Source organism: Heterodontus francisci, chromosome 25, assembly GCF_036365525.1.
Source record: "Heterodontus francisci isolate sHetFra1 chromosome 25, sHetFra1.hap1, whole genome shotgun sequence".
NCBI classification, from domain to species: Eukaryota; Metazoa; Chordata; class Chondrichthyes; order Heterodontiformes; family Heterodontidae; genus Heterodontus; species Heterodontus francisci.
This window is the reverse complement of record NC_090395.1, coordinates 40,074,129-40,093,477: the sequence shown is the minus strand read 5'-3', so window position 1 is coordinate 40,093,477 and position 19,349 is coordinate 40,074,129. Positions and strand designations below refer to the sequence as shown.

Here is a 19,349-nt window from a genome sequence, read left to right as displayed (position 1 = left end):
CAAACTACTGCCCTATCTCCAACCTGCCTTTCCTCTCCAAAGTCCTTGAAAGTGCTGGCACCTCCCAAATCTGTGCCCATCTTTCAGAGACTCCACGCTTGAATCCCTCCAATCAGGTTTCCGCCCCATGACAGTACCAAAATGGCTCTGTTACAAATGACATCCTACGTAACTGAAAGATTAACTATCCCTTCATATCCTTCTCAACATGGTTGATCCCACCATCCTCTTCCAATGCCTCTCCATAATCGCCCAGCTGAGTGCACTCACCTGGTTCTGTTCTTATCTATCCAATTGTAACCAGAGAATTACCTGCAATGGCTTCTCTTCACACTTTTTACCTTTGGTGTCCCCCAAGGCTCTATTATTGGTGCCCTATTTCTTATCTACATGCTACCCCCTGATGACATCATCCAAAAACATAGTATCAGTTTCCACATGCATGTCAAACACCCTGCTCTACCTTACCACCACCTCTCTCAACACTTTTACAGTTTCTAAACTGCCAGGCTGCTCGTCGGACATTCAGTACTGGATGAGCAGAAATTACCTCCAACTAAATATTGGAAAGACAGTAGCCATGGTCGTCAAGTCTCACCACAAACTCTATTCCCTAGCCACCAACTCTATCCCTCTCTTAGGCAACTGACTGAGGTTGAACCAGACTGTTTGCATATTGTTACTTTATTTGACCCAGAGATGAGCTTCCAACGACATTTGACACATGCGTTAGCACCATAACCAAGCCTGCTTATCTTCACCTCCATAACATCACCCAACTGTGGCCCTGCCTCTGCCCATCTGCTGCTGAAACGCTTATCCATGCCTTAGTTACCTCCAGACTTGGCTACTCCAACATGTTCCTGGTCAGCCTCCCACTTTCTACCCTCTGTACACTTGAAGTCATCAAAAACTCAGCCTCCATTCATCCATCGTCGCTGAGCTCACTGACCTTCATTGACTCCTGGTTAAGCAACAACTTGATTTTAAAATACTCTTTCTTATTTCAAATCCTCCATGGCCTCATCCCTCCCATCAATGTAATCTTCTCCTGCCCTGCAACCCCCTAAATCTCTGCACTACTTCAATTCTGGACTGTTGAACATCCCCAATTCTAAATCGCTCCACCATTGGCAACTGTGCCTTCAGCTGCCAAGGCCCTAATCTCTGGAATGCCCTCCCTAAGTTCTCTACCTTTCTTTCCTCCATTAAGACACTCTTTAAAACCTACCTCTTTGACCAAGCTTTTGGTCATCTGCCCCAACATCTCTTGGTGTGTCTCAGTGTCAAATTTTATTTGATAATGCTCCTGCGAAGCGCCTTGGGGTATTTTCCTACATTAAAGGAGCTATATTAATACAAGTTATTGTTGTTGATTATGAAATACAAAGTCTATTAAAGCATTTGCCCTACTTTAATTCACAGTACGCGATCAATCACGGTTTGGAAATATAGGAACATAAGTAGGCCAACCAGTTCTTGAGCCCATTCTGGTATTCCATTAGCTAATCTGGGCCTCAACTGCATTTGCCACCTTCAATCTATATCACTTAATGCACAGATTTTTATTAGGCAAGGGTCTCAGTCTTGGAACTGTCAATTGACAATCACAATCATTTGGAGAAATACCCCCATGTGTGAAAAGTGCTTCCTGATTTCACTCCAAAGTGGGGTTTAAGTTTTAAGATTGCACCCCCCTTGTTCTGCATTCCCCCATTAGAGGAAACAGTTTCTCTGCATCTACCCTATCAAATCCGATCATTTATCATCTTAAATACCTCAATTAAATCATTATTTAACCTTATAAACAAGCTTATGCAACCCGTCCTCAATGTAATCTTTAAAACCCTGTTATTATTCTGATGATTCCTTGTGTAAAGTTGTTGTACATTTATTCTTCCCTTTCTGCTGTGGTTGGTCTGTCCACACAACTTTTTTTGGTATTTAAATTCGAGGTCATCACATCAAAAATTACAGGAGCTTCTAAACTCAACAGCTTTCTATTATGTTTTGAGCAGGTAGTAGCAGTTGATAATTAGTTTTTGCTAACTCCCAATTCTAATTTCTACCCATTTTTCTCACTTGCCTGGTTTGCTTGTTCTATTCGCCTTTTTCTTCACGCTCCCAAATTAACAGGCAAGTTCTTGTACAATATTCTATAACTTTATAGCTCCATCTCTTGTCCACCTTCAACTCAGCCATGTTTCTATAATGCCAGTATCAAGACTTTCACTAGTTGCAAATGACTTAATGACAAATGAGCTCAAGTACTGTTAGTCCATATTAAATTTCACCAAAGGGCAATTCACAGTTAATACCATCTAACTACTGAAGGACAAAATTACAAAAACTAATATAATTCAGCATTTACTGGCAAAAGTTGCTTTTTGGTAATGAACTCATTCATATTTGGCCAATTCAGAAAGCTTCATCCAGGAATAAGTTGACTTTTCAAGTGGCAATAATGGCAACTAGCTTGCGACAATTGACAAATTTATACTTTTAATTATGGCACAAACAATTGCATGGGTATTTATTATTTTAAAGCTGCAGATCAGTTATTTTTGGCAATGTTGATTACTAACCAAATATTTAACTTTAATCTCTTGATAAAACTTAAAAGCTAACATTTTTGCAGCTCAAAGTCTTAATTGCATAAGCATAACACTTCTATGTGTATTCATTTTTATGTCAAAAGCCTAACTGGAAAATTCAGTAAATTATAGACTAACTGCTTTACTCAGTCGACAGACTTGCCCCAGTGATCTAAATACTGATGAGGTTGAAAACTACAACTCAATTTAGAGTTCCTGACCATAGTGATCAATGCGATTGTTGGTACACACGCTGTATGCATACGGACAAATGCTAAGAAGTCAAATCTAACCTAGGTCTTCAAAGCCAGTTTTAGCATTTGTAAAGTAAATTAAATGATTATTTATTCAGGAGTGGTAAGAGTTAACAGCAAGAAGTAGGATGGATGACAATGGACCTCAACTAAATCTGACTAATTATGAGGAAAGAGTGTGAAAACCTTTTGTTTAAACAATATAAAAAAGTTATAACCTTAAGGAGGGAGGGGAATTAGTTATTCTTTACATGTTTAAGTCCCCATTATATGGAAATTTCTATTTTTGCAAAAAAGTTTCAAATAAACAATTATTTTTAATTTATTTTTTTCTAATCGGTGATCAGATCAAATCAACAGATTTGGCTTCAAGTGGTGATAGTACAATGGTTGGAAAAAAATGTCAATTAGAATGACTATTTTCTCCAACATCAAAAGTAAGTTCAATTCTTCCTTTCTGTCAACAATGGACAGAACTTAATTAACAATTTAATGGAAGTTTTAAAATATCATCTGAATTGTATGAGTTATTATGTTGCTGTATTTTTTTCAAGTGGTAATGGATCAGGAGCAAGAACCAAAATAACTAACTTTTTGGCATTGAACAGTCAAGCAGAATCAATATCTAACTTCTAATGACAAAGTTAAAATTCTGTGAAGCCACTGACCTGTGTTGATCTCCTCGTCTGTCTGGCCTGCCTGGATCGAGCTTTTCTCTGAGATTCTGCTTCCTCATCTCGGACAGGGGTGAGATAGGACCTGAAATATGTCAGCACAGAGATAAACTTTTTTTTGGAAACAATCACTTGCCTGTTGCAGTCTATGAGTTTAGCATTAATGACTGTTTTTCCAGTGTAAGTCTGAAATCACCACGACTGCTCAAACTGCAGTAACTTAAGGATTTTAGCAAGTGATTGGACTTAGTGGAAGCTATACATTTGCATAGTAGAAAACCGATCTCTTCAAAACAACTTATTTTAGCTCCAGTACTAATGTAACATAAGCTAATAACTTATTGCAAAAACAAGGTATATAAACAGTAACTACGGAAAACATCATATCTACCACTGAAGAAAGTCATTCATTTGCCTCCCTAAAGTATGCATTTGCTAGCATTATCAGGAACTAGTTAATACCCCCTGTTCTTATGACAATTTCACCTGCATGCAAAACATTCCTATATTGAGAAAGTACATGTTTTAAGGATAATTTTACAACTTTATGAAATTTAATGTCTTAAAAAATTAATGGTGAATTGAAACAAACTTCATTGCTCAACTGTCCCCTTTCAGCTATGAAGCACACAGCAGTTATTATTCGATAATTAAAATGATACCTCTTCACGTAGGCCTGCATTTTACTTTCAAGGTCAGGACAAAAATTAGAATTACAGAAAGATGAAGCTTCACAGCAGCAGTAACCAAGTACAGTTTCAGTAGAAGAAAGACAAACCCTTGCATTATGCTAGATATCTTGGTGCCTGCGAGTAAGAAATAACTGTATGATCGCTGCAGCTCTGCAGGAAGTGATAGCACTGACAGCCTCAGTCATACTTATTTAACCTAAAGTACCTTTGCCGTAAAGCCAACGTATCATTGCATTTTCCATTAACTGATTCAAGCAGCTTTGCACATTGCTGTAGTGGCATTACATTGGACATATTTTCTAACTTAGACTTTTCAAATGCATAGCATGAACAATTTTCATAATTCAGAAGCCAAACACAAATATGTTGAAAACCTTAACCGAAACATAACGTCTTTTCCTTTGTATTCCTTTAAAAACCTCTCCACAACTTTTAAAAACATCTGTATTGAAATAATAGTTTGAGCAATCAGGACTTGCCTTCTGGGATCAGACATGATATGTGAGCCAAAACCATTGTGGGCACATAATTTAAAATATCAAAAGGCTAGTGCAGATGACAAACTTCAATAATCCTAAAAGAAGAGCAAAATACTGCAGATATTGGAACTCTGGAATGGAGAACAGAACATGCCAGAAATACTCAGCAGGTCTGGCAGCATCTGTGGAGCGACAAACAGAGTTAATGGTTGAGGTTTGCGACACTTCATCAGAACTGGCAAAAGTTAGAAATGTAACAGTCTTCTAGCACAAGAGGGGGGGGGGGCGGAATATAGAACAAGGAAGAAGGACTGTGATAGGACGGGGGGGAAAGGTTAAATGGCAGATGTCATGAAAAAGAATGCAAATGCAATGCTAAATAGTTGTAGCGAAGGACAAAGCACGAGTCCAGACAGAGTGCTAATGGCAGAATGAACAAGTCTGTACGAAAGCAAAAACATGAAAAATAAGTTTAAGACAGCACATGGTTAAAAAAATAAAATTAATAAAACAATAATGGGGCTCATGATCTGAAATTATTAAACTCAATATTGAGTTCAGGAGGCTGTAGAGTACCTAATCAAAAAGTGAGGTGCTGCTCCTCGAGCTTGCTTTGATGTTCAGTGGAACAATGCAGCAGGCCGAGGACAGAAATGTGGGCATGGGAACAAGACGGAGAATTAACATGGCAAGTTCGGGATCATGCTTGCGGACCGAGCGGAGGTGTCCTGCAAAGCAGTCACCCAATTTGCGTTTGGTCTCCCCAATGTAAAGGAGACCACACTGTTCTTTTAAAAATGTATTCATTTATTTTTTTTTAAACCATGTACTAGTCTTAAACTTATTTTTCATGTTCTTGCTTTTGTACAGATTTGTGCATTATTCTGCCATTAGCACTCTATCTGGACTCGTGCTTTACCTTTCGCTACAATTATTTAGCACTCCATTTGCATTCCGTTCCATGACATCTGCCATTTAACCTCTCCCCCCTCCATCCTACCAGTCCTTCCTCCTTGTTCTACTTCCTCCCCACCCACTTTCTTTCTCAAAGACCATTACATTTCTAACTTTTGCCAGTTCTGATGAAGGGCTGCAAACCTGAAACATTAACTCTGTTTCTCTCTCCACAGATGCTGCCAGACCTGCTAAGTATTTCCAGCACTTTCTGTTCTCATATCAATAATCCTAACGTACTTTCAATGGGAAACAACCCTGCATCCACTTGTTCTTGCAAAAGCAAGCAAGCATATGTTTATTAATCCTGAAATCCTCATTATCTACAAGGCAAAACTTTGATTAGACTCAGATTTGTGACACGTAAAATTTTTGACATTCAAGTGCCCACTTAAATCAGCACACCAGGACAACTATATCAAGTGCACATTCCTCCAATACAGAGTTACCAGCTCATGCTGCAATAAGCTTTCACAGTTGATCAAGTTGACACTAGCCTTATCTGATGATTATTATTTTAGGACCATTAACAAAGCCTTTTATAGTAAGGTGACACCGAACTGTGCACTTGTGAGTAACAGAACTGAATGGCATTCTAGTCTTGCGAGTAGCCAGCTTTTATCTGCGGTCTTGCGAGTAGCCAGCTTTTATCTGCATGTCTATATGAGGAAAGGTTAATATCCAATAGAAGAATTAACTCGAGTGGCAATTTACAACAAATCTTTAAGTACAGCCTACCGTTCATGATTCCAGTAACGTCAAAAACCAGGTATGACATCACACCAACAGAAAGTATCCACTTGAATATTTCTGCTGCATATAAAACACAACTACTAGAGCTAAAGATACTTCATTTTGAAAGCAAAGAAAAAAAATCCTGACTATGCTTTCCTTAATGCAGTCTCACTGAAGTCATGAACTGTTCTCCTAAAGTTTTAACACTAATGAGCCCTTACAGAATCCTCACAAAGTATCTCCCTAATATACAAAGAACTCAGCTGGCTCACTTACTTAACATTGAAAATCTCTCATTTTTTACATGACTCCTTATAAATGTTCTGCTCTTTAATTAGTTAGGTTATGAAGCCATATTTATTTTTTCCCCCACAAACAATTATGCCACACCTACCGACAAAAGTACCAACTGCAGACTACCCACAGCGTAAGTTTGTTTCAAAAATTGAGATATATATAACAGAGTTCAGTCAACTGAACACGTGACGTTCATCATACACCCATGACCCCAAATGCTCATTTTTGCAAGCACACCATTTCAAGAAAAAAAAATATATTTAATACAAGACATACAGCAATGCATTACTTGTTTGCTCCCAATCTTAGTAAATAACCATACTTAACAGATTACTATATTCTCTGCGCATAGTTAGAGACAATAGTCCCTTTAAAATCTCTGAAAATGTAAATTATCTGAATTTAGAGACACAAAAGATCTGATTTTCATTCATAGACAAGATATAAATTAATTCAATAAACTAGTTTCTTCATGTGACTTGTAAAAAAAAAAGCTTTGCAGATTTTCTGTTTGATGATTAACTCCAAAAAACATTTCAGATCTACTCATCATATTGCAATACTTAATTGAAGGTATTGCATTATTGCAATTTGAATTATTGAATAAGCTTAGTGGAGAAAGAATTTGTAAGGGATTTGAAAACTATCGAAAATATATTCAAAAGAAAAATATCCCAAGGACTACTTCCAGTGCCCTGGCCAACATTCTTCCCTCAACCAGTACCACCAATCACAGACTATCTGGCCATTCACTCATTTGCTTTTTTCTGGACTTCGTATAGGAATTGGCTACTGTAGTTCCCTATTCAGCAATAATGACTATACCTCAGAAGCAATCTATTGTCTGCCATGTGGTTTAGGACACAAGATGTGATAAGTTGCCTTATGAATAGAAGTTTGTTATTCCTTCTCTTTTGAAATGTCTGTAGCCAAGTTTCTCAAACAAACTCATTGTTTACAATCGACAAATCTCCACCTTATATCAATGGGATGAGTGAGGAAGCAGAACAGCCATATGTATTCAATAGTTCATGAAATGTAAAACAGGATGCATGTCATATTACTTTTGAGTAAATTAATTTAGTCTTAAGATGTTGAAGTACAGTTACATTTAAACTTACAATACCAAATTACATAAATTACACTATATTTTGCTAAATGATTTTGTTTAGATCAGATCAGATTTTCATCATCCTTCATTCAATGAAAGGGATTATATTCAAATCATTTTCTTGCATTTTCCTAGAATTAGCTATTAGCTGCAAGAAAATCTGACATGACATTTCAGAGGAGCTACTGGTGTGGGTAATACACAGTCAAGGCCCTTAAGGAGATGGCACAGGTGCTGTGCAAACACTTAATAGCTCGCTGAAGTTAGGGGCTGTTCCTTTAGACTGGAGGAAGGTTAATGTTTCAATTTAAAAAAAGAGACGGATAATGCAGAACTAAGTAACTACAGGCCCATTACTTGAACACCAGTAATAGGGAAAATACCCGAGGGAACCATTAGGGGCACAATGTCCACTTGGACAGAAAAGGTAAATAGGAACACCCAACAAAGCCTCCAGAAAAAGTCTTATCTTATCAATTTAATGTTAAGGTTGGTGAATGAGGGTAACCTGGTAGATACTGTCTACCTGCATGCTTAAAGCTATCAATAAGGTACCATGCAAGAGACTTTTCTACAAGGTAAAATCATATGGAATTAGAAGCAATCTACTGTGGTGGTTGAGAACTGGCTGAATACCCGCAGCCAGTAAAACAGTTATTGGTGAATTTAGATCTGCTTGGAAACTAGTTGCCAGTGGTGCCCCACAGGGATCGGTGTGAGGACTTCTGCTATATACTATTTCCATTGATGATCTAGATGCAAGTATTGGGGAATGATCCACAAGTTTGTCAACGGTACTTAAGATATGTGCCAGAGGGAACTCGAACTTCTTTGAGTTGGCAAGGCATAGCAAAAACAACAGCATTTTTGGATTACGTGGATCAGTCAGCACATGGGAACTGTGATCAAGCCATTGGCTGAAGCAATACCCAAATTGTACCATGGTTAAAAATACTTGAAGGATCCTTTAAAAATGCTTGATCTAGTTAGGTACAACTATAAAGTTAATATGTACTAGAAGATCTCCCTGGCATGACTCTCAGGAAGTCTCTCCTGATCTGGAAACACGTGCATTATGCCATACACAGCATAGTTGGATTCTGATCTCTGCACCATTACTTCTTGCTCCTTTGCCAACTAATTTCTTCCCTCTTATCCGTCTCTTTCTCTCTAGGCGCGTATATACTCAAAAAAAAATATGAAAAGGGAAAATACAAAACATTACTGTTAACAGAAAGCAACCAAACATTAATGGGAAAAATCATTGCTCAAAAAGTACAAAAAAAATCAGTGTATTTTTGAACAATAGGGCCCCTTGCAATTGGACAAGCTGTAAGGCAAAAAAAATGTATTACAATGCCTGTGTGAAGCAATGAAGCTGCAGGCCAGAAAGAGTTAAGCACCAGGGTACCAGACATTAAGAGCCCTCTGAAAACAAATTATACTTTAGGAATGTTGGACATTACATAGAGATTAGATTAGAGATACAGCACTGAAACAGGCCCTTCGGCCCACCGAGTCTGTGCCGACCATCAACCACCCATTTATACTAATCCTATATTCCTACCAAACATCCCCACCTGTCCCTATATTTCCCTACCACCTACCTATACTAGTGACAATTTATAATGGCCAATTTACCTGTCAACCTGCAAGTCTTTTGGCTTGTGGGAGGAAACCGGAGCACCCGGAGAAAACCCACGCAGACACAGGGAGAACTTGCAAACTCCACACAGGCAGTACCTGGAATCGAACCCGGGTCCCTGGAGCTGTGAGGCTGCAGTGCTAACCACTGCACCACTGTGCCGCCCAGTATTATGACAGTATTCCGGCAATAGTACTGAAGACCTGTGCTCCAGAACTTGCCGCGCCCCTAGCCAAGCTGTTCCAGTATAGCTACAACACTGGCATCTACCTGGCAATGTGGAAAATTGCCCAGGAATGTCCTGTACACAAAAAGGACAAGTCAAACCCAGCCAATTATCGCCCCATCAGTCTACTCTCAATCATCAGTAAAGTAATGGAAGCTGTCATCGACAGTGCCATCAAGCGGCACTTGCTTAGCAATAACCTGCTCAGTGACGCTCAGTTTGGGTTCTGCCAGGGCCACTCAGCTCCTGACCTCATCACAGCCTTGGTTCAAATATGGACAAAAGAGCTGAACTCAAGAGGTGAGGTGAGAGTGACTGCCCTTGACATTAAGGCAGCATTTGACCGAATATGGAATCAAGAAGCCCTCGCAAAACTGAGGTCAATGGGAATCAGGGGGAAAACTCTCTGCTGATTGGAGTCATACCTAGCGCAAAGGAAGATGGTTGTGGTTGCTGGAGGTCAATCATCTGAGCTCCAGGACATCACTGCAGGAGTTCCTCAGGCCAGTGTTCAGTTTCTTCATCAATGACCTTCCTTCAATCATAAAGGTCAGAAGTGGGGATGTTCGCTGATGATTGCACAATGTTCAGCACCATTCGTGACTCCTCAGATACTGAAGCAGTCAGTGTAGAAATGTAGCAAGACCCGGACAATATCCAGGCTTAGGCTGATAAGCGGCAAGTAACATTTGCGCCACACAAGTGCCAGGCAATGACCATCTCCAACAAGAGAGAATCTAACCATCTCCCCTTGACATTCAATGGCATTACCATCGCTGAATCCCCCACTCTTGACATCCTAGGGGCTACCATTGACCAGAAACTGAAATGGAATATCCATTTGAATACCGTGGCTATAAGAGGTCAGAGGCTAGGAACCCTGCGGCAAGTAACTCACCTCCTGGCTCCCCAAAGCCTGTCCACCACCTACAAGGCACAAGTCAGCTTGGCAGCATAATGACAGATACTCTCTAGTCCAAAGAAAAATACTCTCCACTTGCCTGGATGGGTGCAGCTCCAACACTCAAGAAGCTCGACACCATCCAAGACAAAAACAGCCCACTTGATTGGCACCCCATCTACAAACATTCACTCCCTCCACCACCAACGCACAGTGGCAGCAGTGTGTACCATCTACAAGATGCACTGCAGCAATGCACCAAGGCTCCTTAGACAGCACCTTCCAAACCCGCGACCTCTACCAACTAGAAGGACAAGGGCAGTAAATGCATGAGAACACCACCACCTGCAAGTTCCCCTCCAAGTCACACACCATCCTGACTTGGAACTATATCGCCGTTCCTTCAATGTCGCTGGGTCAAAATCCTGGAACTCCCTTCCTAACAGCGCTGTGTGCATACCGACCCCAAATGAACTGCAGCGGTTCAAGAAGGCAGCTCACCACCACCTTCTCAAGGGCAATTAGGGATGGGCAATAAATGCTGACCTGGCCAGCGACGCCCACATCCCTGAATGAATAAAAATAAGATTTGAGAATTATTAAATTGTGCATTTGTTTTAAATTTCATTTATCCAGCTATACATTAAGCTGAAATAAAAACAGCGACTAGAACCACTTAAAAAAAAAAGTAGCTACATAATTGGTTGAAATTGCAGCCTTTAAAGTGGTTACTTTGATGTGGGATATTAGCGTCCCTTTATTTCCACAAAAGAAAGGTTAAGCTGTTTTTTTCAGCCAATGAGGAAAGTGTGACACCTTTGTTATTCCTTCCACAGATTCAATGTACTGCCTTACAGATTTAATGTATAATAAAATACATGCAAGAGTTTTAGTAATGTAAGTAGATATTTCAAGTTAACGTGAAAGAACAAATTTGAATTAAGTATTCAGCATAAACCAAGCAATCTTTAAGTGTGTGCTAGATTAATATAACACTATACTTCTCAAACTCTACTTTTTCACCCTCAATGCAATGAATAGGGATGAATCTCAATTTTTGTGCAACAGTTTAAAAAAATAAAATTGAAAAACTTAAACATCCCGAAATACTAAAAAAGTCAAGTTCTCTATGACTTACTTATTTAGGCTTAGATCCCACATGCTTAAGAAAATTGCATTTATATAGTGCCTTTCACAACCTCAGGACATCTCAAAACTTTTTATAGCCAATTAAGTACTTTTAAGTATAGTCACTGTTGCAACAAAGCAAATGGGGAAACCAATTTGCACACAAGGTCCCACAAACAGCAATGTGATAACAACCAGATTATCTATTTTAAGTAAAAGCAAAATACTGCGGATGCTGGAAATCTGAAACAAAAACAAGAAATGCTGGAATCACTCAGCAGGTCTGGGTCACTGACCCGAAACGTTAACTCTGCTTCTCTTTCCACAGATGCTGCCAGACCTGCTGAGTGATTCCAGCATTTCTTGTTTTTATATCTATTTTAAGTGTTAGTTGAGGGATAAATATGGCCCAGGACACCATGGCTAACTCTGCTTTTCTTCAAATAGGGCCGTGGGATCGTTTATGTCCACCTGATATGCAAGTTAAGAGACAAACCACTAATAGCAGACATGTGTAATCCCCACTAAACTCATTCTTGGTGGCACCCACGAGTTCTGCATCTTTCTCAAGATTCCATCTCCAGGTGAGGCATTGTGCTTTCCTCCTTCTGTGCCCTGCTCGTATCCAATCCAATGCCTGCTATAGGACACTTGTAAGCAGCTTCTTCATGATGTATCCCAGATCTTAGTCTTGATGATGTTATCGATCAACTCCCTTTTCATCTGGTGCTGTACTGTGATAGCCCATCAACTTTGCTCCTAAGCAATGAGTACAAAACCTATTATAACCCCTTTCATCTTGCTTCTTGAGCTGCAAGGTCCCTTTGCCGTACAGAAGGGCAGATAATTCTGAACATGAACCTTGAACGTTCATGTATATTTTGATGTTTTGTTGGTTCCAGATCTTGGGCTGTAGTCAAAAAGTACAGCCTTGCTAATGCTTGCAGGTACTCCCCTTATGGATGTCTCGATTTGTAGTTACTTGCTCTCCCCTGAAAAATGACATTTGCCATTTCTTTTAATGAGCTACAGAATGTTAGTTTCTGGAAGGTCTGGAAGGACAAGAAAACTTATCTTTTCCTTTATGAAAAGAACTAGCAATAGTCCATTTGTGGAAAATGTTACTCAAATATGTCCTTTCCTGTGACGAAACTTCAAACCAGAATAGCAAATGTGGAATATTCACAATTAAATAAAGCACCAAGACTGAAGCAACTTATATGTATCAGGCTGGAATATCACATGGTTGACCAGGCCCTGAGCTAACTGAGGTGGACTGGATCAAGTAGGAGTACTGCAAAATAAAAAACTGTGCGCTGTGCAGGAAAATCTGCTGAGAACGATGACTCTGGAACAGTCCTGCTCCTGAACTGAACAACAGCTGATGTTGCTCAGAGCTGGACATCAATGAATGGCAGACTTCCTACAGGAGGATTCAAACATGGAAACATGATAATTCAAACAAAAATATTCCAAACAATGAGGCTAATGAAGAAAGAGACCACATTGCTCATATAAATCCCACTGTAGCAAAATACCCAAGTTCAAAGATGAAGCAAAACATACACAAAGAAATTTCATGAGCACAGCTTGAAGACTTTTAGGGTGAAGCAGACTAGGAAGTGTTTTTTTTTCCCCTCCCTAAAATGATGGCTGTCCCTATTTTCCCTATGAGCAAGTCTAAAATCGCTGCTCCAAATCTCTTCATAGCAGAATGGCAGATCAAGAAAATGAAACCACATTCTAGAGCTCTACAGTGGAACTCACTAGCCTCCGAGTACACTGCACCCTGTTGCCTACAATCAGACATGCTTTCTACGTAATGCATGACTTTTAAAGCAAGATGGGTGAACAGTCCACTTTAAGTATGCACCTCACTGGTCTCGCAATAATTCCACATGAACATAGTCAGAAATGGAATGAAACACCAAGTGACAAAAGTAAAGAAAAATTGAGTAGCAACAATGTTGGGTTCTCACTGGTGACAAGATAAAGTAGCAAAGGCTGGAAATAAAATTGGTTTCAAGTCAAATAGTAAAACTGAAAACAGAAAGGAATTGGAAATCAGGTCGATGAACAAATTGGAGACTTTCCAAATTGTGCAAAGCAAGATTCCAAACAGTTACCCAAAGTTTTCAGTATTCCACAACTAAATAATAATCCTCCTGGTTATAATATCTAAGTTCTTGCTTACAGGCTTGTATGTAAACAAAAAGAGTAACCTAATTAATTAGTATATACATCACTCACCTATTTACCTGCAGGGTTCCTGGTACTGGAGGTCAAAGACAATCCTTCCAACAGCCACTAAGTGGTGCAGGAGAGATCAGTATTTCAAGCAAATGCATAAAAAATATTTTTGTGATTCAAAAATCATCCTGACCTGAACAAATGCAAAAGTCAGTACACAACACAAAAAAAAAAATCTACATTCCCAATTGTAATGCAAATCATTTTACAGCAGTATAAACTGGGAACAGCTTCCCAAGGGGAAATTTTGAAGTATGAGAGTGATTTTAAAAACTGGCACAGGAAAACTTCCATTGCCCTAAAGGTCAAGGTTAGAATAAAATTATTAAAAATCTCACACATGCACCTACGCTTCATCAGATTTCAACTCCTTTTCAAGCTCCAGTAACTACAAAATCCTAGCAATAACAAAGCATGCAGACTTAATAAAATAAATGCAATGCATGGAGATATCAAGATAACATCTTAAACAAGGAAAATATGTTAACAGGATTTAAGATCTCTACAGCAAAAAAAAAATTGGGCATTTTCTTCTACATCGGTATGCGTGTTTAAATATTATCAAGGTATGAATATACCAGAAAACACGAGGAAAGCATACATTTAACATTAGTCTTACCTGCCCTGGTGGTTGGTTGCTGTGAAAGCAACACTATTTAAGATGGAAGAGGAAGAGGAGGAGGGAGAGATGATGGTATTTCGGCTGGGTTGCTGGCCAGCAGCTGAGGTAACTGTTGCTACAGTAGCAGCTGAGGTGACTGAGGTGGTGATGGGAATGACTGAAATGGAGGAACTGTTCAAGCCATCTTTTCTTCTACCAAATGAGGCACTGGTAACAATTGACACTTATATAAGAATGGGTAACAGTAGACAATTATACTACACCATTCAATTAATTATAGGTTTGCAATGTGGCTCCTCTCTCACCAAAGTTTTCTCCCTACATCTATTATTTTCTCTTTGGCGAGGACAAGACAGTCCAGTTCACAGCATCTCCACGGGAGCCACCCTCATTCTCTGGCTAATCTCTTTTCCCCATTCCTACATGGTTGGCCAAGTTGAGATTGGTAAAAGTTATCCTCTGGAGAAAAACAAAGCTGAGGTGATCAGTCAACAACCTGGACCTCCGTGCCGAGTGTCAAACACTTATCTGTTGCAACTAACAGGTTTTAAAGTATTTTCAGTTTTGTCTGCATATAATTATTTTTCCAACATATTACAATTTTTTTTACACAGAATAAGGAAAATGTTTGACAGATAGACTTCATTAAGAACTTTTGGTTAAAGACAAAAGTTACCAAAAGGGGGATTTGTTTTCCTCCAAACTTAATGTGCCATAAAATAGGGTCAGAGAATCTGGAATGCTACCAGGAAAGACTGCAAAATAATGCCTCTGAAGTGACAAACTGTAAAAGTGAAACTTCAGACTGATTTTACCCTAGAATCCATTATTCTGAGATTATAATTCAGATTTTACTTCACCACAAAATCAATAGCTTGAGTGTTTTTTTTTAAAATGTAATATTAGTACATAATGCTTCTCCTACTGCGCAGCATTTTATTTAGTAAATACTTGAATTATTCAGAGCATAAGATCCCAGGTTCAATCCCAGAGCTATGTTGGGTAGTTGATCTCAGCAGTAGAAAAATTTCTCAAGGTTCCCACACCTAATTGGTATTTAGGTACCTCAGGTGGAAGTGTATGTGCAGACATTGACAGAGTACATAATTTAGCTGTCCATCAACACTTGCCATCGAGGTTCAGACATGGGAATGAAATGGATGTACTGCATTTTACAACAAGAAATCAATGTTTTCAGGAGGGTAGGGGAGAAAATTTGAGAAAAAAGGTAATAAGAATAAATCAGCATGGAATAAGACTGGGACTCCCAAAGTATAGATGCGGTTTTTAAAAGCTGCTACTTCTGACAGTGGCATCTCTTTTCTCCCACACACCCCCACCTTCCAAAAGTTGCTTCCACAAATCATTCACAACACATGCCATCATGGACCCAAACCCAACTTATTTCTACAAAAGCTATACTAACCTTGGTGAAAGAACAGATTTGTAAACAGAATTCAAGTTAACAGGGGCTAACTGTTAAATAATGAAAACTACATTTTGAAACCACAAATTTAGCATGTAACCTTTTGTATATCCACCTTTATACCTGCATTTTAATTGGTCTGTGTAAAGATAGCAGCAGCATTATAGACAGTGCAACCAGTTAACTCTGAATTCAGTTCTTTGCGTCTTGCTTTTTGCAACTTTAGATCTCTATATTGGCACCATTGCTCACTGAAAGGATAAGCAACCCAAAGTCACCACAACAACTCATCAGTTCTTTAGGAACGTCAAGAAGCAAAACACAAGAAAGAAATGTAATTGCTTGAAGCCAAATTCAGCAGTATGTTGCAGTACTCTTGAAAAATATGCATTAGGTAACTGCATCTCTACAGCAACTTTAATATTTTTTTCTTAAAAATTGGTATTGCCTAATATGTAACTTGAAACAAAATCCCAGTTAAAATAAACCTTTTTCAACTACTAGATTATAACGTTATCAATTTACAGAGCAGCCCAGAAAAATAACCAGTAGATAGTGGTTTAGTGAATCTCAGGCACCTTTCATACAATACTTTTGAGAATGATTCTCAACAACTATGCAAAATACAAATTAAGAAACTAAAAATATCAAAATGTCTTGTTCAACTGTACATCTTTCATCCATAATTTTGACAGAATAGTTGGATAAAAGTGACATTTTTACATTATGCTTTATTTAATCTGCAGGGAATCCTGGTCTTACTCACCTTCGCGGATATGAAGGCATTGCATTCGTGGTTGATGCGTTGACAAACCAGCTGCCTTCATTTCCCACATGATTTGTATCCTTGAAGTCATCCTTCCACTGTCGTCTTGTATAAGAACCACTTCGTACCAGGCTAGCTGCTGATTCCCTTTAAATGCAAAAAAAAAAAATTCTCAAGTCACATAATATAAGCTACATTTATGTCAGGTGTAGAAACCTGGTCAAGTTAATAGCAGCATGTGTCTAGTATTAGGAAGAGCCAAGAAAGACAGAAAATGCCATTTTTTTGAGAAAAAAAAAATCTTTGATTTTCATCCTTTTCCATTCTGACAAAGTTGCATATCAGTAGCTACAGTGACACAATGCGATGAAAAATGTTTAACCCAATATAATCCATTCCAAGCAACACAAAAGCTGCAAATAGTTTAAATTATACTTTTAACCACACACAAAGTGAGTTACCTTGAATAAAATGAAAATATTACTTAAAACGAACATTCTAATTTTGAAATATTAGTTTGTTTAAAAACACTAGTAGAGACCAGCAAAACATTTACAGTCAAATTAGTATCTTTGTTACAACAGTACTTATTTAAATAAGGATTTCTGGTTATTCTTTCACCAGACTTTCACAGAATCAAAACTTCTCACTCTGGCAAAAGCTACATAGAGCTGCCCATGTGTAAAAACAGGCCTAGGATAATAAAGACAAATTTTTGTCAAGAGTCTGGTCTTGTGACATTTTAATTGCCATTGAATGAAAGCCGACTCAGGTCGGGAAAAAGAACCTGACCGATCCACAGTGGACCAGAGACTGACCCGGCCGGAATTCCCCCAATTTCGCCCTGAGCCCAACCCGTCCCCGGACATCCCTTCACATCTTCTGACTGGGAAGCTCCACAAAGCTGCAGCGCGTGCATGATGACATCATAGTGACATCAAACGCCCACTGCGCAGAAATAAAAGCAAAATACTGCGGATGCTGGAAATCTGAAACAAAAACAAGAAATGCTGGATTCACTCAGCAGGTCTGGCAGCATCTGTGGAAAGAGAAGCAGAGTTAACGTTTCGGGTCAGTGACCCTTCTTCGGAACTGACAGATATTAGAAAAGTCACAGATTATAAACAAGTGAGGTGGGGGTGAGGCAAGAGATAACAAAGGAGAAGGTGCAGATTGGACCAGGCCACACAGCTGACCAAAAGGTCACGGAGCAAAGGCAAACAATATGTTAATGGTGTGTTGAAAGACATAGCATTAGTACAGATTAGGTGTGAATACACTGAATATTGAACAGCAGCAAGTGCAAACCTGAAGAAAAACAACTTGAAAAAAAGTGGGTAAGCAAACTGAACAAACTAAGATGAAATGAAATAAATGCAAAAAAAGATTGTAAAAAATGTAAAAAGGAATGTAAAAAAAAAGGAAGAAAAAATAACTAATAATGAAAGTAAAATGGGGGGCTGTCATGCTCTGAAATTATTGAACTCAATGTTCAGTCCGGCAGGCTGTAGTGTGCCTAATCGGTAGATGAGATGCTGTTCCTCGAGCTTGCGTTGATGTTCACTGGAACACTGCAGCAATCCCAGGACAGAGATGTGAGCATGAGAGCAGGGGGGAGTGTTGAAATGGCAAGCAACCGGAAGCTCGGGGTCCTGCTTGCGGTCCTGCTTGTCCCCTGCTCTCATCTACTTCCTTGAAATATGCCCATTACAATTTAAGCATCAATCTTAGAAAAAAACAGCTTCCTAATTATTAATCTTGTTCCATGACAAAGTCCTTGCTTAGGATTCAAGTTTCATAGCAACACTATAACCGCTCCTTCCTTGAATTTAAGTTGGTGTGGTGGCATGCCCATTGAGTCAGACTGTGTGGAAATTCTAGGAGGGTACAGACTGTTATCATATGTCTATAGAATCAACACTAATGTATTTTTTAAATTCACCTGACAGCTTTCCCAAAATATTTTCAATCAAATCTAGTGAATATTCATTTTTAGTACAAAGAATACCTTTCAAATAAGTTGTATCAAAGAACTGTCCCCAGCCATTTTGCCCAGCTTAACCAATTTGATTATCTCATCCACCCCTGCCTTGCCATTCAATTCCTCAAGGAAACAATCTCTCCAGCCAGGGTAACTTTGTTGCTGGGCTCCCCTTATGTTCTGTTGCTTATGTTCACCAAACACCATATCCTTACCACTTCTACCACACATACGTTGGGGTGTTTCAGTCCTCCCCGCAACCCACATACACCAGGCACAGTTCACCAAATAAACCAACAGATGCACCCTTTAAACTGGCCAATCAGTACGGCAGAGAGCCAGACAGAGACAGAGGGGGCGCGCCAGAGAAACCAAGGGTCTTCCCTACTTTATTAGCACCAAACAGTCCTTCAATTGCTAAAAGGAGCAACAACTGAAATGCAAAAGTACTTTAGTTGAAATAGAACTGACCTATTTTCCTTTTCTTCAATATCAGATGTGCTGTGCAGTCTTCTGTTAGGGATTGTTGGTGCAACATACACAAGCCTAGTTTTATTATCTTTATCCTGTATGACAAAAACAGTTGTTATTATCCATGAATGGCGCACTGGCCT

General features: G+C 39.0%; 1 protein-coding gene across 5 annotated transcripts in view; it reads right to left on the bottom strand.

The window, feature by feature from the left end:
• Positions 1-19,349, bottom strand: part of LOC137383839 (protein phosphatase 1 regulatory subunit 12A-like) — a 333,936-nt gene that overhangs the window by 140,287 nt on the left and 174,300 nt on the right. For 4 of the 5 annotated variants that reach the window (XM_068057118.1, XM_068057120.1, XM_068057121.1 and 1 more), the window contains 4 exons: positions 19,207-19,301; positions 16,755-16,901; positions 14,560-14,769; positions 3,517-3,607 (listed from right to left, as the gene is read on the bottom strand). In XM_068057118.1, the coding sequence (XP_067913219.1) occupies positions 3,517-3,607; positions 14,560-14,769; positions 16,755-16,901; positions 19,207-19,301 (543 nt within the window). The remainder of the gene's footprint in view (positions 1-3,516; positions 3,608-14,559; positions 14,770-16,754; positions 16,902-19,206; positions 19,302-19,349) is intronic. The other variant, XM_068057119.1, reaches the window with a different exon arrangement.